This window comes from Psammomys obesus, unplaced genomic scaffold (assembly GCF_907164565.1).
Source record: "Psammomys obesus unplaced genomic scaffold, mPsaObe1.curated_primary_1811, whole genome shotgun sequence".
NCBI lineage: Eukaryota > Metazoa > Chordata > Mammalia > Rodentia > Muridae > Psammomys > Psammomys obesus.
In genome coordinates this window covers 2,765,370-2,790,632 of record NW_026596085.1, presented here as the reverse complement: position 1 = coordinate 2,790,632, position 25,263 = coordinate 2,765,370, and the positions used below count along the sequence as shown (strand labels likewise).

The window sequence follows — 25,263 nt, the reverse complement described above, 5'->3', positions numbered from 1 at the left end:
GGGGGGGAGGGAACTGGCAGCTTATAAACAGGTCAAAACAACAACAACAACAAAAGGTGCTCTGAGAAAGAAATCATTTTTTACCACAATTTAATCTATACCCCTCTCTGAATTATTATCATTAATCCCACAATTACCTTTCACAATCGAAGGCATGTTTGTTGAAATTCTGTCCTTTTCTTCCTTTTTTTTTTTTTTTTAAATGACAAGGCCTAACCCAGACTTAAAGTAATAGAAAACAGTGATGAACACTAAGAACACAATTCATTAATTGAATCCAGGAGCACAGGAGGGTCCGTTATCAATACGGTAATGAAAACAGGTTTTGGTCTAAGTCTGACTGGCTCAAAATTCCAACCGTATCACTTTCCTCTCTGCGAGACCTTTTTTCTCCCTTCGAGGAGGGATAACAAACATATTTACGCAATGCATTTGCTGTGGTAGCAAATGCATTAGCAAATGGTTCAGCATGATACAAGACATAGCATGAGCCTCTAGTGACACACTCCGACCATGGTTCATGCTTGCACATCTGGCCTTTAAAGAATGAAGTCTTGGGTAACTCTGTGATCTTGGCAGCAGGGGTTCTTGCACAAACTGGCAGAGCGCTGCCGATGAAAGACTCTCGTCAGAGAGGAAAGGCTCTACGGCTGTGCTCACATCTCTACCAGCAGCAGACGGAAGGATTGAATTCCAACCAGGGTTGAGAAAGGACTTTGAGACACCATGATGAATGAAGCCACACTGAACAAGTGGAGGACAGCTTCTGGAAGAATGATGGAGGACAGGCTGAGCAGAAAGTAACTGTCCAACAGACTGCATACAGTGACTAAACACAGCGCCTTACAAGAGAAGGCGTTAGGCCACAGGTTTAGCTGATCCTCTGAGTATGGCCAAATGAACATCATCCCAAGAAAGTAACTCTGAGCCTTTAAGAAAAGAGGGAAGATTTGTAGAGATACAGCCAGCAGGGCACCTCAGCACCCGGGCACTGTTCAACAGAGTTCCACCCACTTCCCCATCATTCCGTTTCTTAGTCCATTATTTGAAACACTACAAATATTTTCTCAGCATTCTTCTCAAACCTGCCTTCACCTCCTTGTTCTTCAGGCTGTAGATGAGGGGGTTCAGCATGGGGGTGAGGACACTGTACTGCAAGGAGAAGACGAGCTCTTGGATGCTCCCTGAGTTTGGCATAAGATAGCGGAGCAATCCGGAGCCGTAAAAGAAGGTCACCGCGGTGAGGTGTGCCGAACAGGTAGAAAAGGCCTTGCTCCTCCCTGAAGCAGAGCTGATGGCCAGGATGGTGAGCAAGATGCGAGCATAGGAGAAGAGGATCAGGAGGAAGTTCCCAAAGAAGTGGATGAAGCTGGAGCAGAGGAGGGTGGTGAAGCTTGCAGACACGTCAGAGCAAGACAGAGGATAGAGAGAGGGCAGCTCGCAGCTGAAGTGGTGGATCTGCTGAGCCTCGCAGAAATCTAAGTTCAAAGCGACGAGGATGTTGATGAGGGCATCCAGAAAAGCCAGGCTCCACGAGCCCCACACCAGCCCGGCGCACGCCTGTCTGTTCATCACCTGGCCGTAGAGCAGCGGGGAGCTGATGGCCACGTAGCGGTCGTAGGCCATGGCGGCCAGCAGGCAGGACTCCGTGCCTCCGGTGGCGAACACGAAGAAGACCTGAGCCAGGCAGCCCTCCACCGAGATGGTCTTCTTGGTGGACAAGAGGTTCTCCAGCAGCTTGGGCACTGTGACGGAGGAGTGGCAGAGGTCTAGGAAGGACAGTTGCCCCAGAAAAAAGTACATGGGGGTGTGGAGGTGGGGGTCCATCCTGACCACCAGCAGCAGCAGCAGGTTCCCCGCGAGGGTCAGAAGGTAAACCAGCAGGAAGAGCGCGAAGAGCAGGGCCTGGACCTGCGCGTCACCGGACAGCCCGAGGAGGATGAACTCGCTGACGCTGCGGTTCCTCGTCGCGGACAGCATTCCTCTGGAAGTGTGAGGCAGCGGTCCCTTTGTGCAACAAACATATGCCCGGCCCTCTTCCCTAGTCGAGGATGAACTGGCCTCAGTCGCTAGAGCCAGAGCTAGAGCCTCGGGGCGGGGCCCTAAAGATAGCTTTAAGGATGGAAAAGGTTCCAGGAGCACTAGCTGCTCTTCAGAGGACCCGGGTTCAATCCCAGCACCCACAGGTACCCACAACTGTCTGCAACTCCAGTTCCAGAAGAGAAATAAATTGTTCTTTTTAAAGGAAAAAGACATAAAGGCCAGAGCGGAAATGTCACCAGGAGATTTTCAGGTGGGTCAGCTTGAAAGGTCTGGCGTCGCGCTCCTTCAGGTGGCGCGCGCTGTGTTAGGGCGCCGTGGCATTCAGGGGGTTAAAGCCGTCGCTGTCCTCCAAGCTGGGGCTGCAATGTCGCTTCTCCCCATGCTTCAGTTGCTCAGGCCCAGTTTTCGGGGAAAGGACTCCGGGATGCCGGGATGCCGTTGTGTACCCGGCTGTTGTCACAGTTGGGTACGGAGAAGGACCGGCCTGGAGAGCATCTTCAGAAGGGACGCCCAAACCGTGGCGCTCTCGGAGCTGCTCAGAGTGCCTTATCTCAAAGTAAAACCTAACGCGTGGGTGCGTGAGTGGGCGATGTGGATGTCGGGGGGGGGGGCAGGCTGGCCTGGTGACGGACCAACAGGCGAAAGTCTGCCGCTGGGGAGCGTGCGCCCTGCTCCGCCCTGCCGCAGGCCTCGGAGGCAGGGGAGTTAGGCGCGGGGCTGCCCTCTGCGCCCAGTGTGTTTGGGCTTCTCTATGAGCGCGGGTTTCCCTGATCTACCACAGATGTCCCCCGTCTCCCGTCTCCCGATGCTCGATGCTCGAGTGGCCTTCTCCGACTAGCCCCCCAGCCCCACCCCGAACTTGCCAGTCTCATCTCAATGGCTGGAAACGGAAGGGAAGACCTACCTGCCCTGGAAGGCTGTGAGGGTGCTAAAGAGGCAGAGGCGCTGAGGAGGTGGCCAGTCTTTTTAACTCACCCCGACCCACATTTAACTTTCTTTAAAGGAAGAAGAGAAATGATCCTGAGGGGCAAACCAGACTTCTCAGATAATAGAAATGGTGACTTTCCAAACCAGAGCGGAAGGTGCTACTGCTAGCCCAAGAGCCAAACTGCAGGCAAGAGGGCTACAGGGCAGGGGAGAGCGCTGGGCAGGAAAAGGCTGGGATGCTGGGCAGCGGGGAAAGCCCTGGGGCGCAGAGGAAAAGCGTTACCGTGCTCCTGTCTTCTCACTGCAAAGATGTGTCCCATTTTCCTAAAGTGTTTGGCGTGTCTCTGAAGGCAGGAGAAACTCGAAAGAGACAGGGTACAGTCTCAGGGACGGATCCTGCCGTTCCTACTCAAGACCTCTCGCGCATAAAGACGTGCTCTCGACCCTCAGACAAGCCTCTCTGGACTTTGACAGCCTAAATGGCCCCTTGGCAGGTTTGACTACAAAGAAAAGGAAAACCTTAAGTCTCCAAATTCCTAATGAGTTACCACAGCAAAGTTTTCACAACCCTCTGGCGCAATTTCACAGTCTTCTCGCTGTGGCTGTTCATATACTGCGAAAGGACTCCAGGCTAACAAAGGAGGCCACTGTGTTTATGGTGGCCAGTGGGACAGATAAGAAATGACCTGAAAGCCCAGGGGACAGCTGGGTCTCCCGGCTGCTGTCAAGTGCCTCCGGGACAAATTTGTGCGCTTTGGCTTAAAAGGGTTACTAAGTGATTCCCCTGGGAATTCCCACCGAGGGTAAGTGATTCACGGCATATTTTCAAACCATCTCCCTAATGCTGTTCTTCTAGATCTACTGCACAGGATGCAATAATATATTACATAGAACATACTTATGTAGTTGGTGACAATCGGCATTTACCAACACGCTCACTTACTTTACTCAGCTGAGTATATATATATACTCTCACTACCTTCTCACTATTTTCTGACTTGACTTCCAATAGTTGTATCTGGCGTGATGAAGTATGGACATTTTTGGAGTTCTCTTACATCATGATTTCTCACCTGAGTGAAAGAGTGAGAAATGGGTTTTATTTCTAAAAATAACAAAGGGCTGTGTGTAAACAAGGACCCAGACCCAGATCTGTCACAGCACGGTCTGGTGCTTTGATTGTACTGTTGAAGATTTTGCTCCTCGAGGTCCTGCTTGCTGTAACCTTGCCTCCAAATAATCCCTCTTTGATCAATAAAATAACCACACCTGGGCAGGGTGGACGTGAGGGAGGTGTGGCCAAGGTTCAAGGGCTTGGAGGACAGAAGGATCATGGGAAGGAGAGAGAAAGAGCAGGAGGGCAGGAAGAAGAGTCAGGGTCCCATGGGATAGGTAAAGAAGAGCCGTGTGGCCTCCAAGGATCAGCGTGGCCGGAGAGAAGCAGCCCAGATGGAAAGCACGTGCAAGTGTTTATATTACTGTGGGTGAGAAGTAGCCCAGATGGGAATGATGAGAGCAAATGGCGTGGGGTGAAAGACCGAAGGTAATGAGGTAGTTCAGGGGGTTAATATCTGCACAGCCCCAGGTGAAATAAGGCTTATTAAAACTCTATCAGGCGCCTGTGTCTTTTACTGTAATGCTAGTGGGTTAATAATAACAACTGCAATAATTTTATGGTTTACTAATAACATTAATAGACAATTTTCTACAGCACAGACCTAAGGAGCATGTTAGACACCTTTACCTAGAGAAATGGGTTCAGACAGAGGTCTTTCATCTTTTTTTTTTTTAAATCTGTGAGTGCTTGCCTTTAGTCAAAAAGAGCCCTCCCCCCAAAAAGAGGATGTCAATAAGATTTTTCCATTTTCTAAAAGGAACAACAGACATAACTCAAAATGGCAAGATGGACAGAATGCAAGCTTCAGAACACAGTGTGAAAAAAAAATGGACTGATAAGAATGCCATGTTCTTTACACTACCTATTCTGGCAATTAATTAACTTCTACGTCAAACTGAGAACTTTAGAGTGTGACCTTTCTATGTTTTGTGGCATTGTAAAGATATTTTTCAATATGGCTTGTTATCACAGATCTCAAGGGAGCCTTCAAAGGGCTTTCTCTTTTTTTTTTTTTTCTTATTTACTTCTTATTCATAATCATAAACGTAACGCTGCAATCCAGCTAGACTTGCAGGGAAATGAGGAAAATATGGAACCTGGAGAGCTTCAGTGAGAGCAGAGATCACAGGGCACTTTGAGAAGATGGCATGGAGGTACTCTCCTGAGCTACAGAAGGAATGGTCTGGTGGGTAAAATGCCCACAAGCCAAAAGAATTAGAGTTGTCCACAGTCCAAAATTGTGATCTTCTTGCTGGACTTGCCATTCCTGGATCAAAATGCTCCATGGCTTCCACAATGTCCGTGCCTTCTTTCACCTTCCCGAAGGCCACATGCTTGCCATTCAGCCCCTCAGTCTTGATAGTGCAGATAAAAACTGGGAACCATTTGTGTTTGGTTCCAGCATTTGCCATGGACAAGATGCCACGACCTGTATGTTTCAGGATGAAGTTCTCATCTTCAAATTTCTCCCCGTAGATGGACCTGCACCAGTGCCGTTATGGTGTGTGAAGTCACCATCCTGGCACAGGAATCCTGGAATAATTCTGAGAAAGGAGGAGCCCTTATATCCAAATCCTTTCTCTCCAGTGCTTAGAGCATGAAAGTTTTCTGCTGTCTTTGGAACTTTGTCTGCAAACAGCTTGAAGGAAACGGAGCCCAAGGGCTGGCCATCAGCCTCGATGTTGACCATGGAGTTGACTATGGCTGCAGCAAAAGGCTAAAGGGGACAGAGTCATCTGCCTCAAAGGGCTTTCTAACAGGCAACCCCTTCCCCCAACTTCCCTCTCTCTCGCTAAACCATTAGTTTCCATTCCTAAAGCTAGTCCCCTATGTCTATTTCCTTCTTTGGCCACTGACTCATTCCTGAGACTGAACACCAATTCCCTATGATAAAAATTCATTATTTGGCTATACTGGCTAACCTGTCCAACAGGACTTATCAAGCACAGATGTCCCCTTTTTCTCATTAAAAACCACTTTTTCAGAGACGTCTTCTGCTGTGTTTGTCCAATCCAGAGTCAGCACCCTCCCTCCCCACCAAATTGCTTGTCCCTCTGGGGTAACACATCTTTGAGTTGAGAACTTGGTGTCTGGGCGTGTTCTATAGCTACTCTGAAGGGTGTCCCTGCATATCTTGTGTGGATTGGTCACAGTAATGCCTGAGGATAGAAATCTCTGAAAGTGGTTAATACCATGTATTCCTTACTTCCCTGTTGCTGTGATAAACAACAAAAGCAAAAGAAATTTATAGAAGGGAGAGTTTATTTGAGCTTATGGTTCCTACAAGATAAGATCCCATTGTGGTATGGTGTTGCAGAATATTTGTAACTCTGTGAACCCCAAGATTATGTCGTTTAGTGGGAAAACCTGTTTATACTTGTGGTGTGTCTCAGCCCTTGCACACACCTTTAATCCAAGACCTGTCTGCTTGAATATTGTAAACAGGATTAAATGAAGTCAACCATAGGTCACAAGGTAAAGCAAGCAACCAGTTGACAGAAAGTGAACATAGGAAAACAAAACAAAACAAAACAAAACAAAACAAAAAACAGAAAGAGTAAGAGGAAGTCAGGAGGATGGATAGAAAGACCCACAGGAAGTAGAAGGGAGGGACATTCAGTTTGAGGGTTTTTTGAGACCATGGGGAAGGAGTGTTTCTTCCTTTGGGGACTTGAACTGAGGAAGGTCAGCTGGGTGCATCAGCTGCAGTGCCTGCAGGCATCCGTGTCCTTGTTCTGTTACCTTAAGTCTATGACATTGTTCCAACCCTCCCCTCCCCCCCCACCGCCAATCAAGGGGAAGATTGTGAAGGTTCAGCCACCATCAGCATTGGGAAGAGTCAGGATTACATTTGATAATAAAAATGATATTGTATTTGTTGCCAGGATAAAACGCCATGACGCAGAGTGACTTGCGGAAGAGTTTGATTTGGCTTGAGGTTCCAGAAGAGTGAGAAGCCATCCCCGTGGAGCAGCATGGCAGCAGGTGGCAGGGCAGCTGGAGCAGGAAGCTAAGGGCACACACTTTTAAAAGCAAGCATGAAGCGGGGGAAGGAGAGAGAGAGTGGTTGAACGAGAAGTGGCCTGAAGCTTTTGCTCTCAAAGCCCACCCCCAGCGACAAACTTCCTCCAGCAAGACTTTCCTTCCTAAGCCTCCTCAACAGCAGCACCGACTGCTGACCAAGTGCTCAGATGCCCAGACTATGGAGCATCCTATTCAAACCACCCCAGATGGAAATGTTGGCGAAACCAACACAGCTGAAGACAAAACATCAGCAGCAGAACAAAGCACAGCCCTGGCATAGAAGAGGGAAGTGTTGATGTCTGACCAGCTCATACACATATGTACATGAAATGTACCTGTATGTACATACATGTTCTGAGGTTCACAGAAACTAAGTCATTTATCCAAAGTCTCAAATTTACAGACAGTGAAGAGTTAGGGTTCATCCTCAAGTTTATTGACATCTAAAATATGTCTCATGGTACCTGCGTCACACACACACTTTATGTGGGAAAGGTAAGTCCTGTGTTATATGTCTTTATCTATCGACAAATGTGTCTATATGCGAGTACGTATATGTATGCAGGAACCATTTGCATATGAGAAAACAAATGAGAATATTTGAGATATTTCTAATGGGAGAAAAACACAGAGGGAGCTGTTTTACAGGTGGGCTGAATTCTTTTGATTTGCAGAAGACAGGCTTAGAGGCGGTGAGGTCAGGGAACTCCTGTCATGGTTGAGGGGTAGAGCATAGTTCCATGCTACATGGCATCTCAGTGAGATGGGCGCCCGTTGTGCCTGCCGTGGAAACAGGGTGGCAACCGTCACACTATAGCCAGATAAGGAAGGTTTGGAGAGCTGAGGTTCGGCTAAGAAAGTCTGACAGCTGAAAGGGAAATGTTCAGGCTCCCTCTCTCCTCTTCCTTATCTCTTGTTAATGTTAGGTAGGATGAGAGGTACTTAGAACAAGTTCAGGATTAAGAAAAATACACGTGGTTTCTTGATTTCCTGTTTATATTTAAATCATCTCTTTTAACATCAAGTCTGAGCCAGAAGATGAAGGAATTTACTGTGAGTGTGTCTCATAGTACTGTCAGAAGCTACACCCAGACAGTCTCGCCAACATGACTACCCAACCGTGAGCCGAGTAACGGCACCAATAGATTTGAGGGTGGTGGAAATCACACAAAGAACTCCCAGCAGAAGTGGTCTTCCCCAGGGAAGAGCTCGCCAACTGGTTATCTAGTACCGAATGGTCAACCTTGAAAACACACACACAAGTAACATACACGTATATGCATGTAATAACGACGAATGAATTAAGCCATGAATTTGAAAGAGAGCAAGGAGGGGTATAAGGAAGGGATGGGGGAGAAAAGGGAAGGGGAAATGTAACCATATTTTCAAAACCTAAATACAGTGTTATGTAGCCATTGTCACTGGTTAAAATGTGGCACAACAGGAGAGTAAATGGGCCAGCTAGCTCCCCACTGTCCCCTGGTGGCACATCTTAGGAATGACAACTTCCTTCTTCAAATCAATTTTGACAGGCAGTGAGTGTCCCAGAAGCCAGGGCTCAGCACACAGGAAAAACTGTCAAAGATCTTAGAGAGGCACAGAGACGACAGCCAGCACACTGCAGAATATTTTGTTTCAGGCCCCCTAGATCTGTGCAGGCAGAAAATAAGGAAGTCACTTAACGAGTGAGGGAAGGTGGGGCTGAGAAGCCTCCAGAAGCATAGTGAGGGGCTCACACTGACGAACATTTGCATCAAGTCTGGACAACAGGCTCTGCTCTTCATGTGCTATAGAAGATTCAGAGAGAGAGAAAGAGATTATCTAGCTGTGTGCAGGTTACTAGACCTTTTATCACTCATCTTCCTTATTTACAGAATAGTCACAATCATAGTGACTCGCTGAATTTTACATTTAAATAACATTTTCAGTTCTTTACCATGTACCACATTCCCAATGCTTTTTGTTTGGTCTTATTTCAGCCCATAACTATAAGCACACAGAGCTCTCTGGCACTACTGTTAGAAGCTCATACTCATTAAGTCATCATGTTTGTTTGTTTGTTTGACTGATTTTTGAGACCTAAAGTTTTGTATGGGCAAGAATTGAAAATATCAGAGGCCGGAGAGATAGCTCAGAGGTTAAGAGCACTGGCTGCTCTTCCAGGGGTCCTTGGTTCAATTCCCAGCAACCACATGGTGGCTCACAACCATCTATAGTGAGATCTGGTGCACAGGCACACATACAGGCAGAACACTGTACTTACTTAATTAATTATTCTTTTTTTTAAGAATTGAAAATACCTACATATCTGATAAAGGGCTTATGTGGAGATTATTCAGAGAATTCTCAAAACACACAAAAAGCAATCCAACTGAAAATGACCCAAAGTCAAGTAAGTACATGAAATGCTCACCACCACCACCACCAGTCACCAAGAAAATGCCAATCAACCCTACAAGGTGGTAACCACCGCACACCTGTCAAGACAGTCATGTTGGAAAACACCTGCCCTTACAAGGGATGACAGGGGGCAGAGGAATTGGGCCTCAAATGCACGAGAACGCAAGGTGATGTTTTGTTTTTTTTCAAATGCCCTTGTCCAGCTCACAGTTAGGCAGTCATGCTGGTGAGACTGTGGATGTGGCTGAAGACACGCTCACAGCAAACTCCCTGATCCTCTGGCTCTTACACTCTTTCTCTCCCCTCTTCCTCAGTGTCCCCTGAGCCTTAGGTATGGAAGGGTTTTCCGAATGCATTCCCTGGAACTGGGGTCCACAACTCTGCATTTCGATTGGCTGTGGTTTTCTGTAGTGATCCTCATCTGTTTCAAAGAGAAATTTCTTTGTTGGAGGATAAAGATCACACTTTTCTGTGGGCATAAGAGAGAAGGTTTGGGAGGAGAAAAGGGAAGAGAAATTTGTAATTATAATTTCCCAAAATATAATAAAATAAATTATAATATATACATATTAAATGTGCTGTGTGTGGTGATGGGACCTTTGATCCCAGTATTCAGGAGGCAGAAGCAGAGACAGATGGGATGCTGTAAGCTTGAGAACAGTATTTTGTACACAGTAAGTTCTTATCACTATATATATATTCTATATTATACATAGTGACAAATATAATATTTGACATATATCATATATATATAAAGATGTTTTCCAACATGATCGTACTAACGTGCAGTAGCTACCCCCCCCCCTGGTGTCAACCTGAACCTTCCCATTGTAAGTCACAGTTTTTAAGCCCATGAAGTTCTCTCTACATCTCAGTCTAAGGAGGACAAGCACTTAAGCATGCCAGGCCACACTCTTGAGCTATAAATGTGAGAGACAAGCTCAGCTTCTACTACATCTGCCCCACTGTGACAAGGGCAAACGCGCTGACAGCTAGAAGGCAGGGTGAGGAGTTGTTCTACACCGTGTGACAAGATGGCCGTCCTTGTCTAAAACATAGCTCCTACTATTCCATGCCACAGAGGTCAGTTGTGAAGACTGAGGGACACACAGTTAGCGTATTGGCTAATCTGTGCTATTATTTTCTTCTAAGTTGCCGACAACTGAAAAAAAGTAAACTGTGAGAATGGTTGGTATTTGATCTCTTTTGGGAAGAGGGAATAAATCATGTTCAAAGGACACATCAGTCGTTAGGTACATCTGAGTCTCAGACACATGGAACTGAAAAAAATGTGCATCTTAGGGCCAATGGAAGGATACTGGTCATTAAGGGGACCAGTCTGTAAAGAGTTATTAATGGCTGGCTAATGTCTTGATTGTGTTTTTAGAACATGTGCTCATTTGTTTGTAGCAATATTTATCATGTCCCAGGCACACAATGAACATTCCACAGACTGACATTAAATGGAATCTGATTGGCCTCAGGGGCACACGAGAGGTGATGAATAGGGCCACACAGAACTCAGAGAAACGAGCCTTGCTAACATGGTGCCAGAGAAAAGTCTCTGCCTGGGCCCAGCTACTCATGCCTCACCCCATACTTGCACTTGGCAATACAAAACAAAAGGAAATATAGCATCAGAATGATCAGTACTGTCTACTAAGTCATCAGAAAGGCAAATTCTCAGGTCACCCCTGACCTACTAAGCCAAGATTTCCAGGGCTGGAGCCCAGCAATCAGGACTTGACCATGTGATCCAAGACATGGCTGCTTCCTAAAGACCTGGGAACCGCTGTCAGAAGCACTGAGCTACATACAGAAGCCGAACTTCCCCGCTGTCAGCCAGGTAGGTGAGTCTCTCTGGTGAAACAGGCAAGTCTGCCTTGGAGATTATGACCCTTGCTGGCCCTGTGTCTTCTGGCATGAGACCATCTTCTGTTTGGCCCTCTCTCCGGCCACAGTGGCACCAACATTCTGTCCTGGTGAGAAACAACTGAGGTCCCACTGAGCATTATTAAGTACGGGCAGGATGAGTCAGGGCTGCGGTTCTGTGTCTGCGTCTGGGGGTCTTTTTCCTGCCTCGGCAGCTTCTGCCTTTGCTGGTAGGCCTCAGGGAAGGTAGTTTAAGAGAGAATGTAGACGCTCTTCCCCAGGTCTCAGCCCAGGAACACCCGCCAGGGACAAGGAGGTCCTGAGCATTCCCTCCTTCGTCTACTGGAAAGAGAAGTTGGCCAGATGCCCACATCCTCTTGAGAGTCTGCCGCTCATCAAAAGTTGCAGGAATGCAGAGAGGTGGAAGATGCCCCAGGGGCTAGGAGTGAGCCTCCACCTGGAAGGACACATCCAATTACCTGCACAAAAGGTTGTTGGCCTCACTCTGAAATTATCCACGCTAACTGGGAGAATAGGCTGGGTTTAGAGAATATTTCCTGGCTGATATGGGAGAGACACACAAACATCAAAATATCTGAGTTAAACATACACAGGACTTTATCGGTAGGGTGATAGAGAGGATGGGCTCGTCTTTTGTGTAAATGCTCTCCCACCTTTGTTCTCTTGTAGGCAGCTCACCTCCACTGCTGCCTCATGCAGGCGCCCAGAGCACGGCTCATGCAAATGTCACTGATGACGACAAAGCAGCTGGTCATAGTGGGCGCCTTCTCTTCCATTGTCATCATTGTCTCAATCCAGTGTTATACAGCTGGAGCTCACTAAAGCAACGTTAATATTAGCCTCCCGGTAGCTACCTGCTATTATCTTATCCCTGAACCTCAGCCCTCATCAAAGAAGCTTCTTGAAAAGGATGGTAATTAACACAGACACCCACCTATGGTGCAGAGCATGAGAAACCCTGGAATGGATGTCTTTATCACATCTCTCCCCTTGAGGGAGAGATACTCTTAGGTATCTATGTAACCAGGCTTTTTGGTATTGGCTACTTTATTAGGAAAAAGGTACTGACCTTCTTCCCAACAGAAAACAAGCAGAACATGGTGAGGAGGAAAAGCCACCCGGAGCCAGCCTGGATGTGGCCAAGCTGTGTCATGAGCATGAAGCAAAAGAAACACAAAGTTTGGAGGAGGAAGTGATATGGTCTGTATGTTCCCATTCTGACTACTTCAGAAATATAAAAATGGCCCCGTTGAGAGGCCTTGGCAGCAGCTCAGGAGATAAATATGCCACGTCTGGGGGCATAAGAAGCGATCAGACACACACTTAGAGATGCATCCAGTTAGGAAGAGCTAACACAAGGCTGAAGAGGGAGGGGATGAGTCTGAGCTCTTGACCCGAGCTGTCAGGCACACCATCTCCTGTGACCAGAAGGGACGGGTCTCCAGGTGGGTGGAATTAAGGGTTTTATTTTGGGTAGAGTGGAAGCATCTGTTAGTTTGCAGGATATGTCTGGCAACAAGGGATAAAAGCCTACAATGTGGGAAGATGGAGGAGGAAACAGAGGTAAAAAGGAGGGCTACCGTTTAGGGAACGGTCCTGGTGCTCTTGGTGGTGGGCTCAGTTCTTCTGGACACTGACCCTGTAAGCGGTTCGCACTAGTGGGAACATGGTGTTCAGACAGGCCTGTGGTGGTCTCACTAGTAACAGCAAAAGCTCTAAAAGCAACCAGGCCTTTCCCACAAGTCATGTTAGAAATAGGTGTGGGGATGATCAGATGTCCAAACTGCCGTGGGGGAAGAGGGAGGTCTGTCCTGCCATCTTGTTGTAACTCCACTTCAGATTCCAGATACGGCATTTTACACTCCACTGAGGCATCTTTACATCTTTCCCACTGCAGCCTAGGCAGATCATGGGCTCTGGAATGTTCTTCTGCCTCAGGCCCTGCTTTCCTAGGAGCTACACACTGACAAGGTGCTCTCCTAAGGGTTCAGTCACAGAAGCAGCAAGACCCTGCTCCTAATTTGGGGGTAGATTAGCTTTATATTCATTGTCATTCACCAATTTCCAAGTAAAAAAAATATTTGGAAATTCAGAACAAAAATGTATATTAATTACAGAAATCTTGAAGTCATACTTTTTAGGCCCTCTTCTGAAACTCAAAACAGATGGGGCTCACTCTAAAGATTAATGGACGTTTTATGAAGTGCATAGAGGAAAATGAAGGAACCAGATATTAGACTTAAAATTTTATATTGTCTTAATTTCACCACTATCATGTGGAGCTAAGAAAGCCTGAGGTTAGGGAGCTGGTCATGTCTATGACGTCACAGCTGAAGTCACAAACTGTTGGGAGGAAAAGGTTAGCAGGGACTGCTGTGATTTGAGGTTCAATAGGGAAGAAATCTTAGGGGAGGAAGGATGCAGAGCATGGTCAGGTAAGCTTCTGGGCTAGGTGGTTCCTGATGGTTTGGGGGGGATGAGGATGGGTGCAAAGGGAGAAAAGCAGAATGGAGCCCCATGGAAGGAGGGATGGTTCCCCATCTGGATGTCTGCTTTGGCCTTGCAGACCCACATGTGTTGATTGCAGGTCTTCCTCCCCCTTTCGCAAACACTTGAAGGCTGCATCTGACTGGCCTCCGCCCACATCTCCACTCTTAGTAGATGACTGACTTGGAATCCACTATATACTCCTTTCTATTCTTGCCCGAGATCCCACCTCAGCTCTAGCCTCTTCATACGATTCCTTTCTTCAGGCTACAGAAGAGAGCTTTCCTGGGGCAAATGCCTCCTTCCTCTCATCTTCATCTTTCTTTACACATACAGTGATGCGCGCGCGCGCGCACACACACACACACACACACACACACACACACACACACGCTCTCTGGCTCACCCAAAACAAGGACATTTCCTGAACTACATACGCCAAGACACAGCCCCCTGTGCAGAGAACGAGTGTTTTCTTCTCGCCGTATGTCTGAGAGCCTCCTCTTACTTATTTCAGGGCCTGAGACTGTCTCCATCTTCAGCTCCCGGGGGGGCTGGCCATACCAAAAACATAAGCAAGAATGACATCTGAGCAGCAAAGAAGGTAGATGGTAACCCAAAAGCACCTTTGATTAGCTTTATCTATGGGAGGAGAAGCGGCTTCCCTGTTTCCCATCTCCATCTGGCTGTGCCTAGGGCAGGGTAGTGGAGACTTTTTGTGCCCCCTTCTCTCCTCGGTAGAAGGAACAACAGTCTTTGCATTCTGCCTAGGAACGTGGGCTTATTTTGCTGTGTCTGCAAGGGATGGCTGGGTACCTCACCCTTCGAAAACTTGATCATTCCAGAGCCAGTGTTCTCTGAAGCCTTTGTGAATCTCAGCAGTGTAAATCAAGACCAGACGTTCAAAGCCATGCTGCCCTTAGATGAGAATAGTAAAAACACAACAAAACAGGAGTTTTTGTTAAATAAAAGAAACCAAACACAAGATCCGGACAATGTTAGTTAAAATGAGAAGGGAAAAAAAAAAAAACAGTTTGCTATGAGCTTATATATCAGGAAAGCTTCTGACTCAAGTCCTTGAGGCACATGACAGAGGTTTTCAAGTAAGGTTTATATGAATTAGGAGAGAGAGGAAGAGGGAGGGGGTCGCTCATGGGTTTGGATTGCTTGTCCTAAGTGATGGTTAAAGGTGCCTGAGGCCTGAGGCTGAGCAAGGAACCCAGAAGCTGGATCTCAGTAATCGGGAAGAGCTGCCTTTCACACAAGCCCTGACCCCAGGAAGGCAATGCTGAGTTTCATGCGGTTTTATATGAACCAGCACATAAGCTACAGTCTTGAGTCCTCTGCTGAAGAACAGGTTTTTTTTAAATTTTGTTTCTGCTTTGTTTTTTTGCAGCAGATGTGGAAAGACACTGAAAAAATAACACAATATTTGGAGTGAGCTTAACCATTGCAACAGCTTTTCTATCTCTGTCTTTTTTTTTTTTTCTTTTCTTTTCTTTTTCTAATTCTCTAACCCTCCCCTCCCCAGAACTGTTTTATAAAGGAAAACTCATCCAGGCAAAGAGACCTGACAAAAGGCTGGAAATCCGGCCCTAAATTCCACTCTCCCAACTGTACTATAATCAGCTTTCCAAGAACTCAGCCACAAGATGACCGGGCTGAAGTAACTAACACCCGTTACAGCAATCAAAGCACTGGTGGAACTGAGAAGGCCTGGGTGGGAACACACCTTTCCCTGTTAGCAAGCCTGTGTCACAGCCTGAATCTGCTCATCAGAGTAGGCCATTCCCACCTTCCTCACGGGACGTCTGCAGACAGAATGTGGGTCGGTGCTCGGTTCATGAAGGCTCCATCTTTTTCCCCCTTAAATCAGGGTAATTCGCCGTGAGCCTGTCTCTCCTGCTCCCAGTGTCTCCTCTTCTGTTTCTCCGTTCCCATCTCTGTCACCCTAGCTTCATGTCAACACACACAGTGAGACATACACACACATAGAGACAGACATACAGAGAGTGAGCTGTCTCACTGGCCTTACCAAGTACGGTTGGTCATCATCTCTGTTTAAAAGAATTTGGATTAAAAAATCAACATGGGATGGGGGCAAAATGGTTCAGTGGTTAAGAGTAGGTACTGTTCTTGGAGAGGACCAAGCTCAATTCCCAGCATCCTTGTCAAACAGCTCATAATCAGTTCCAAAGTAATTTTATGTCTCTGACTTGGGCTCTCTGTCCAAGAGCCCCCATACTCTTGAATACACATGCACACACAGAGATTTACACACACATCTACATATAATAAAAATAAAGTACCTCTAAAAATAAAGCCCCCAGTGGATCCTAGTTTTGTTCTCTATACCCCTGGGACAGATGTAGAGAACCTCAAGGGAAAAAAAAACAAGGGTGTCTTAGGGTAAGGCTTGAACTGGAGAGAGGGACAGCTGTGCTCAGGTTCCACCTAGCTAGCAGAGGTCACATGAGTCACCTGGTAGGATTCCCAGGGAGAGGTCTACCCTGCTCTATCCTGAAACATGTTCAGCAAGAGTCCTCTTTTAAGCAGAGACCTCCTGGGGCTCAGCATCCTTTGGGAATCCTTTTGCGACCCTCTGTGTTCCCAGATTTCCTGAGATTACAGACATTTATGCTTCCCCTTGGAACAGCTATTTCTTTTTTCTTTTTTTCTTATCAGTTACATTTTATTAACTCTGTATCCCAGCCGTGTCCGGATCCCTCATTCCCTCCCAGTCCCTCCCTCCCTCATCTCCACCGTGCTCCTTGCCAAGTCCACTAATAGGGGGGACCTCCTCCCCATTCATCTGATCCTGTTTTATCAGGTATCTTCAGGACTGGCTGCAAAGCTCTCCTCTGTGGCCTAACAGGACTGCTCCTCCCTTGGGGGGTGGGGAAGCCAAAGAGCCAGTCATTGAGTTCCTGTTAGAATAGTCCTTGTTCCCCTCACTATGGGAAACCAATTGGTTACTGAGCTACCACAGGCTACATCTGAGCAGAGGTTCTAGGTTACATTCATACATGGTCCTTGGTTGAATGTCAGTCTCAGAAAAGACCCTGTGCCCAGATATATTTGGTCCTTGTGGAGCTCCTATCCTTTCCTCATCAGACTAACTCCCCTTCTTTCTTATAATTCCCTGTACTCTGCCAAAGGTTTGGTCATGAGTCTTTGCTTTGAAAACACTTCTAGTTAGAGTCTTTCAAATGCACTCAGTAGACTCCTGTTATACATTCAATGCACATCCCATCTGTCTTTCTAAACGAGGATTGATCATCTTATCCCATGTCCACTCTCTTGATTATCTTTTTTAGGTGTATAGATTTCATTGTTTATCATATCTTATAGGTCTATATAAGTGAGTATATACCGTGTTTGTCTTTCTCCTTCTGGGATATTTCACTCAGGATGATCTTTTCTAGATCCCACCATTTGCCTGCAAATTTCATGATTTCCTTTTTGATTGCTGAGTAGTATTCCATTGTGTAAAAATACCACAATTTCTGTACCCATTCCTCCGTTGATGGACATCTGGGTTGTTTCCAGGTTCTGGCTATTACAAATAATATTGTTATAAACATGGTTGAGCAAATATCCCTTTTGTGTACTTGAGCAAACTTTGGGTATATACCTAGCAGTGGTATAGCTGGGTCTTGAGGAAGCACTATTCCTAATTGTCTTAGAAAGTGTCAGATAGATTTCCAGAGTGGTTGTATCAGTTTACATTCCCACCAGCAGTGGAGGAGGGTTCCCCTTTCTCCACAACCTCTCCAGCATGTGTTGTCCCTTGAGTTTTTCATCTTGGCCATTCTGATGGGTGTAAGGTGATATCTCAGGGTCGTTTTGATTTGCATTTCCCTGATGGCTAATGAGGATGAGCATTTCTTTAAGTGTTTCTCTGCCATTCTATATTCCTCTGTCGAGAATTCTCTGTTTAGCTCTGTTCCCCATTTTTTAATTGAATTACTTGGTTTGGGAACAGCTATTTCTGATGACAAGAACAGGTCAAGCAGGACCCCCAACAAAGACATCAGGGTCCTTGGGTTCTTGAACATGGTTTTCCTTCCATCACCTTCCCCCTCTCTTTTAAAATCCTGTCTGAGGGGCTCTATCCAGAGGGGCCTGAACCAGGTCTAGGAGCTAATGGCCTGACTTGCCTCTTTCAGATCAAGCCAATCTCTTGGTTTCCTTTGTGGCGTACCCCTACACGAACGCACACATGGCCAGCAGATTCTGAGCTGAGTTTATTCAGGAGCCAATAAAACAGTAGATGACTGATTTCCCGTGTGTCACTCATCTTGGTCCCTCTTCCTTCTGTCCATTTCTTTCCTGCCCCCTACCGAGACACTCCCTCTCCAGATGACCCTGGCATTCTCGTAGAACTTAAGAATAAGACCTTATTGGACCTTGGATGTGCTACTGGGTTTTTGCCTATAACTTACTTGATTTTGACACTCTGCCCCCGACTTAAAGAGGTCTCTGTACTGGAACACCCACTTTCCCTTGCATCCTCCTTCTTCAGTATCATATTTCCTAATTAATGATGCTTGGGGAAAACAGGAAAAAGACCTTCAGTTCTGCTGCCCAGGATGAAAAATGTCTTTCAAGCCCATCCTCAGCACTCCACCATCCCAAACACATCAGAAGTCGTGCAGGAAAAGTAGAACACATTGTTCACTCAAAGACAGCACTGTTGTGATTGTAAGCATTTCCTCCAAGGGAAGAGTGGGAAGTAGCCATGATGGGCAGGAGAATGGTGAAGGGCCACCTTTGCCACTGTTACTCTGGAGAGTTCTCAAAGCTCTGTATAATAGCCAGGATACCAAGAAAATGTGAGGAAACATGAGAGTGTAGGATTGTTAGAGGACCCTGGTGTTAGGGTTGCAGTCTTCCTGGTCTGGATAGCCTTTCTGAGCTTAGCACTAGATGGAGGACCCCCCCCCCCAGCAGGGCCTCCTGCTAGCTGCCTGACCTCATCTGGAGAATGTCTTTAGGAACAGACTCTAACCATATCTGGTATATGACCTTTGGCACAGTTCCCTGCTAGCACTCCCTTCCCTGTGCCTACAGGATAATTAGGTACTGTGTTCCCCTCATGTAATGGGACCGTGCTGCCAACGCAAATAAAAACATCCCTAAAATTCCTAGCCTTAACCAATTATGTACATCTCTCCTGTGAACCCCCCAAAAGCTCCCTCAAGGACTATATAGCTTTTGTTCATCTAAATAAAGCTGAGCTACGGAGATGGAGTGGTTCTTGGGGGGTCATTCTGTCATGCTTGCAGGCCATCCCAACCCCCAATCCTTTGTTCCTGAGGACCAGTAGCCAAGGGCCCCAGGAACGAGGGAGCACCACAAAGGTTAATGACTATCTCTAAAATTTAAGAGTGCTCACTAGTACAATGGAATTAAGAGAAACCTTTGTATTATCTTCCCTGCCTCTCAACACGCTACTTTCTTTTCAGCACATCCGTTAAACAGGCAATAAAACCACAGGTGGGTAAGACAACCAGCCGCATGCTTCGGTTTGGTGAGGAGGGTCCTGGCTTCTGGGGAGAAAAGAGAAGAGGGGTCTCTAGTCAGAAGGCAGAAAGGCTGGGTGGCAAATGTTGTGTCTTGGTGGCACACAGGTTCTGTGGTTTGGGTCGTTGAGAGGCTGTAGGTCAACTAGTAACAAGGCCTGGTCATATTTCCATTGCTAGTCCTATACCTGATGGTTCCAAGGCAGCCATTGGATGTTGATAAGTCTCTGAGATCCCTGGGAAAAAGTAGAATACCTTTTATAATTTCACCTCAGTTTCAAGAAATATCTTCTATTCCACCACTTGCGTGTTATGTCGAGTCAGATTCTTAAAGAGTTGGGATGATGTTGCTAAGATTTGTCTGTTATTTCAACAGGAACGGGATTTGGCAATAACTGAAACCCTGTGGGACCAGGTAAGGACACAGGGTTGCTTTTGACAACAGTGTGGCATGTGGGAAAAAAGAAGGGAAGCTAATTTCAGTTCCCTTGAGCAGAGTAAGGTGAAGAGTCAGTCCCCTTGAACCTTCCTTTTTTCTATCACTCTTTTGTCCCCAGATCCTCAAAAGCCCCCCATGACTGCACGCATCCCAACACCCAACACCCTGCCCCCCCCCAAGAGTCCTGTTTGTGGTGTTGGTTTTCACAACCGTGAACCCCTCAGTGCTGACTGCCACAGACTGGTGAGCACAGGTTTGGCCTCTCCCACGCACCGCCTCCATTGGCAAGAATTTAAACGGAAGTGCAGGGGTGGGGGAGAACAGTGCAGATGAGCCCCCGTTCTGCTCTCTCCCTGCAACACCCCCTGTAATAGATGGCAGGAACGCCGTGGAAAAGGATCTGCAAAGTAAATGTCTTAGGGCAAGGGTCTGGATACAGACTAAGTGAGAATCTCCTGTGCCCGGAACCACACATAGAAAACACTCCAGCGAGGAGAGTTCTGTATAACGGAATGTTCGGGTACCGCTCTGTGGATACTGATGGAAATCAACATAGTTCATTTCCCTGAAGGCTACAATTGTTGACACTGTTTGAACTGTTTACTGTACATCTTGCTCCTTCTTTTAAGAAGTGTCTGTTCAGTTTATGAACCAACTATTGACTGGAAAATTTGGGAGGGTGCTTATTTTTGCAGTTCTTTCTATAGATATTAGCCACCTGTGCTGTGTAGTTGGCGAAGACTTTCTGCCATTCTGTGGCTGTCTCTTCACTCTGGAGAGCCTTTCGTTTGGTGTGCAGATTTTGACTTATGTGATACCTCTTGTCAGTTCTTGGAGTTATTCTCTGTGTTGCTGAGTTCCTTTCATGAAGTTTTTGCCTTTGGCTATATAATTATTTTGTTTTATTTTGTTTCCAGACAGGCATTGGCCCAGGTGATTCTCAAACCAATAACTTCTCATTAGCAATGCTAAAAGTCAGAAAATGTGGAACAATACATTTATAGTCCCAAGAGTAAAAAAACTGCCAACCAATATCACTATCTATAACAATGCTGTCTTTTGAAATTAACAGAGAAATAAGAACAGATCAAGACTCTTTTTTTATAATCATATTCAACTCACTTTATATGGAAGTTGTTTTTTTTGGTTTTTTTTGTTTTTTTTTTGTTTTGTTTTGTTGTTTTTTTTTTTCTTTTCACACAGGGTTTTTCAGTTATACAGCTCTTGATGTCCTGAAACTCTTTGTAGATCAGGCTGGCCTCAAACTCACAGAGATCCACCTGCCTCGGCCTCAAGTGCTAGGATTAAAGGCGAGCACCACCACCGGTAGCTTATATAGAAGAATTTAATTGGAGCTATTTTACACAAGGGATAGTTTTCCAGAGGCCATAGGTTGTTAGATTAAAAACCCAAGGCCAGGTGTGGAATAACTCCTCCCAAGTTGGTCAGAGATATCTCAGGAGCCACCCCTCAAAAAAAAAAAAAATTATTGCTGTTGCTCTTGATTGCCCACCAGAACCTAAAGTAAAACCCTATTTCTTGAAGACCACATACTTTGGTCACATGACAGGGGGATATCAAGTTGGTGCTGACCAGGAAACTTCCTGGCTGACTAGCTTCCATAGTATTGAAAAATGCTCCACAGGCTGCTGGGGGCTAGGCATGAACAGTCGTAGCCAACTGTGAACCCTGTAAACCACAATACAACCAACATAGCAAGATACGTCTACGGGTTAGGCAATGCCAAGCCCAAGCCATCTGTCCACCTGGGCACCCAGCTCGGTGTCCTGTTCACACACCCTCTCCCCACCTGATGTTTGTGGCGGTTTGAGTGAGGGTGCTCCACATAGCTCATCGGTTTGAATACTGGGTCCTGGGTCCTCAGCTGGTGAAACTCTTCGGGATGGATTGGGAGGCGTGACCTTGCTGGAAGAGCTGTGTTGCTGGGGTGAGATAGGCTTTGAGGCTTCAAAAGTATCTCTCTCTTCTCTCTCTCTCTCTTTCTCCCTCCCTCCCTCTCCCTCTCTCCCTCTTTCTCCCCACTGTGTATGTATCTGTCTGTCTCTGTATCTGTCTCTCCCCCTCTCTCTCTCTTTCTCTCTCTGTGTCTGTATCTCTCCCTCTTCCTCTGTCTGTCTCTGATCTGTGTATGTGTGTGTCTCTGTCTCTGTTCTCTCCCTCTTCCACTCTCTCTGTCTCTTCTCCTCTCTCTCTCTCTCTCTCTCTCTGCTTGTGGATCAAGATGTAAGCTCTTGGCTACTGCTCCGGAACCATGCCTGCTACCAGGCTCCCTATCATGGACTCTAATTCTCTGAAACCTTAAGAACCCGTACATTCTAGAAGTTGCTTTGGTCATTGTTCTGTAGACATTGCTCATGTCTGGGGATGGGAGTGTCAGATACAGCACCTTCCTGGCGCCTGCCATGGACCTGCCATGGTGGTTTGAATGAAAACAGTCCCTGCAGGCTCATATATTTGAATATTTGGTTCTCAGCTTCATGAATGTTCTCTTCACACCCAGGCCTTCTTAAATACAGTACAACAACTCACTCACCACGTGCCCAAAAAAAAAAAAAAAAAAAAAAAAAGTAGCCTAGAAATCTATATACAGTTGAAGTCTTTGGGTGTTTATTGAAAGCCCCTGTTTGTTGACACTCATACTGCACACACTGGAGCAATTGGGTTATAATATAAAATAATATAATATAACCTTGGAGGTTAGGCGACTTAACTCTCCATGTAAGTTCCCTCTGTACTAAGGTGATAGTTTGTGTTATTAATCTTTGTGTGTGTGTGTTTTCTTCTGTCAGGTGCTAACAGCCTTTAAAAGCATACAAAACAAGGTGAGGTTAATTCTGATTCTCTACATTCCTTCGCTTCTACCATTATTTTTTTTTCCCACGCCCTGCTGAGATGTGAACTCTCAGCAAGATATTTTGTTCTGGAGAATATGACTGACTTGTCCCCTCATGCAGCTGAGGGAGAAGATGCCTCATATTCATGTCAATCATATTTTTCAGAGGAACTGTGGTAAAATACTGGGGGAAAGATGGTTTTGCCAGAAATTCTTTCAACGGAAATCCTTGACCTGCTTATATGAAATGCTGCCCAGAAACTACAGTGAAGGGAACCCTCCAGACAGCATGATAAACTGCCTATTAACCGCAGGACGTGCAAATTATAGCCCAGGTCTAAATCCTACACTCATGTCTTCTATGCAGAACTCAGTTTCTTTTCTAAACACTGATCAAACATTTAAGCATTCTGTTGAAGCAAACACTATACTGCCGGCCTTTCCCAAAAGCTAAGCTTTTTCAAAACGCTGAGATGCCTCAGACTCAGTGAGTCCCCTCAGAACCACCAAGTCCCCTGCTGTGCATCTCCCTTCCCTTCTTCCCCCTTCCTCTTCCAACCCTTATTCCTACCCTCTGTATCTGTAACACACACACAGTTACCTATTAACAGTTTACATAGGCCATAATCAAAAGAAAACACATTTGACTTTGGATGTATCATATCATAAATATCATAAAACGAGGGGAAATAAGAAACCTCCCTACACACTCCTTTTGTTCCTCTGAAGAAAGACATGATTTCATTAAACTTAGACTTAAATGTAAGGGGAGCCCCCTGTAGTCTTAGGAACAATGGGTGGGAGAGGAAAAATGGGCAAGGGGGGTGAGAAGGCACTAAAAACACTTCCTCTATTTCACCATCAAAATCACTTTGGTCCTTGGATCCTGGTCCCTTTCTGTGGTCCAAGTAGCTGCAGCTTGTGTGCTGCCTGGAATCACTCTCATGAAAGTCACAGCAGCTTTGCTTCTGGCTGGGGGAAAGTGGACACTCGACAGGGATCAGAAAACCCACAGTCACACCTGTTTGCCTCTTGGGCCAGGACACCTTCTCCTAACCTAGAATTTTAGTCTCCTGAGACCACAGTCTCCTGAAGACAGAACTTTTCTATAGAAGGGAGACTTCGGTGTGTTGACTTGTAGCTTCTTAGGGTGGATGTGACGCCCACAGTCCCTCACAGAAGGTCTCCTGGGTGCTTTCACTTGGACTTACTTAGATACAGTCCCTTCCCTGATAGATCCTTTATGTCAGTTCAGACCAGGTACCTCACGGTATGAGGGAACTTTTTGAACACAAATACTGATATAAATCAAGCAAGGTGCTAGAAAGAAGGCTCAGCAGATAAGGACAGTGTTTGCTCTCTGAGAGGGTTCCTCGCACCCTCTAACAAAACTGTAATCCCAGTTCTAGGGGTACAATGCCCTCTTCTGGCCTCTACAGGCAATGCATGCACAGGGCACAGCCATACCTGCAGGCAAAACACTCGTACACATGAAATAAAAATAAATCTTTTAAAGAACTCAAGCAAAATAATATAAAAAGTGGGGATTAGAGCACCCCTTATTTCTGATTAAACAAAGCTAAGATCCACACGAGAGCAACCACCTGGGTGACTTGCATGAGCTCAATAGGACCAAAATGAGTCAGCAACAGCTGTGTACTCTGCAATGAATAGAAAGGCCTTGCAAAAGGCCTTGCCCAAGTCTGCAGAGGACCACTAGGGGCAGAAAAGTCAAAGCAGAAAAGCTACAAAATGGTAATAATAATACTAAAGCTCATTCCATGTGCTGTTAAGTGCTAAGCTGTGTCTCCAGTCTCCACTTTATTATTTAGCTCCTATTGGCCACATGTTGCATGTAAGGCATTATTTTAAGCAGTTAGCTTTGAGAGGTACAGAAACAACATAAGCTCTGCTTTTAGGGAATGTGGAGGTTCATTCCGATACAACCACGTTCCCCAAGTAGACCCCCTCCACCTGACCAATCTGTAGCCAGCACGCTGAAGATCCAGGGTACCAGCCTTCTAAGTCTCTGACCCACTGAATCTTTGTTCTCTTTCAGCTTCAGGAAGATGCACGGATTCGAGGTAAATAATAATAATAATACAGGAATAAGGGGTGGGATTTGAAAGTCTCATCTGAAGATATGTTATCTGGATTACAGCTGGATTCTGGATTCCTGTCAATCATGTCAGGAATTTGGTCCCAATATATGATTGCCAAGGGTCCATGGCATTCTGTCTACAGCTAGCATTAGAGATGGCTGTGAGCCACCCACTGTAGGTACTGGGAACCCAACTCTGGTCCTCTGAAAGAGCAGCAACTGCTTCTAACTGCTAATCTATCTCTCCAGTCCAAAATTTAGTTCCCAAAATATACAAGGGTCTGGACTTATCATCAAAGCCACACTTGAGGCTGCTTCTTCTGCTTATCCAAGAAGAGAAGCCATCAGTCATGGTTCACTCATTCTTTCTGCTTATTCCAATAAGGCAGGCCTCTTGCTAAGAAGCTCATTCTTTGTGCTTATTCCAATAAGGCAGGCCTCTTGCTAAGAAGC

The 25,263-nt window shown here is 46.1% G+C and overlaps 1 protein-coding gene and 1 pseudogene across 1 annotated transcript; both read right to left on the bottom strand.

The window, feature by feature from the left end:
* Positions 1-1,053: 1,053 nt before the first annotated feature.
* On the bottom strand, positions 1,054-1,980 carry LOC129690971 (olfactory receptor 8S1-like). The gene has a single exon (XM_055626808.1). It carries the CDS (start codon positions 1,978-1,980, stop codon positions 1,054-1,056), a length of 927 nt encoding a protein of 308 aa, XP_055482783.1.
* Positions 1,981-5,302: 3,322 nt separating this feature from the next.
* LOC129690970 (peptidyl-prolyl cis-trans isomerase A-like) overlaps positions 5,303-25,263 on the bottom strand; it is a 25,289-nt pseudogene continuing 5,328 nt past the window's right edge.

Coding starts and splice junctions, on each gene's coding strand:
- LOC129690971 (XM_055626808.1), bottom strand. CDS start 1,980: ATGCTGTCCGCGACGAGGAACCGCAGCGTCAGCGAGTTCATCCTCCTC.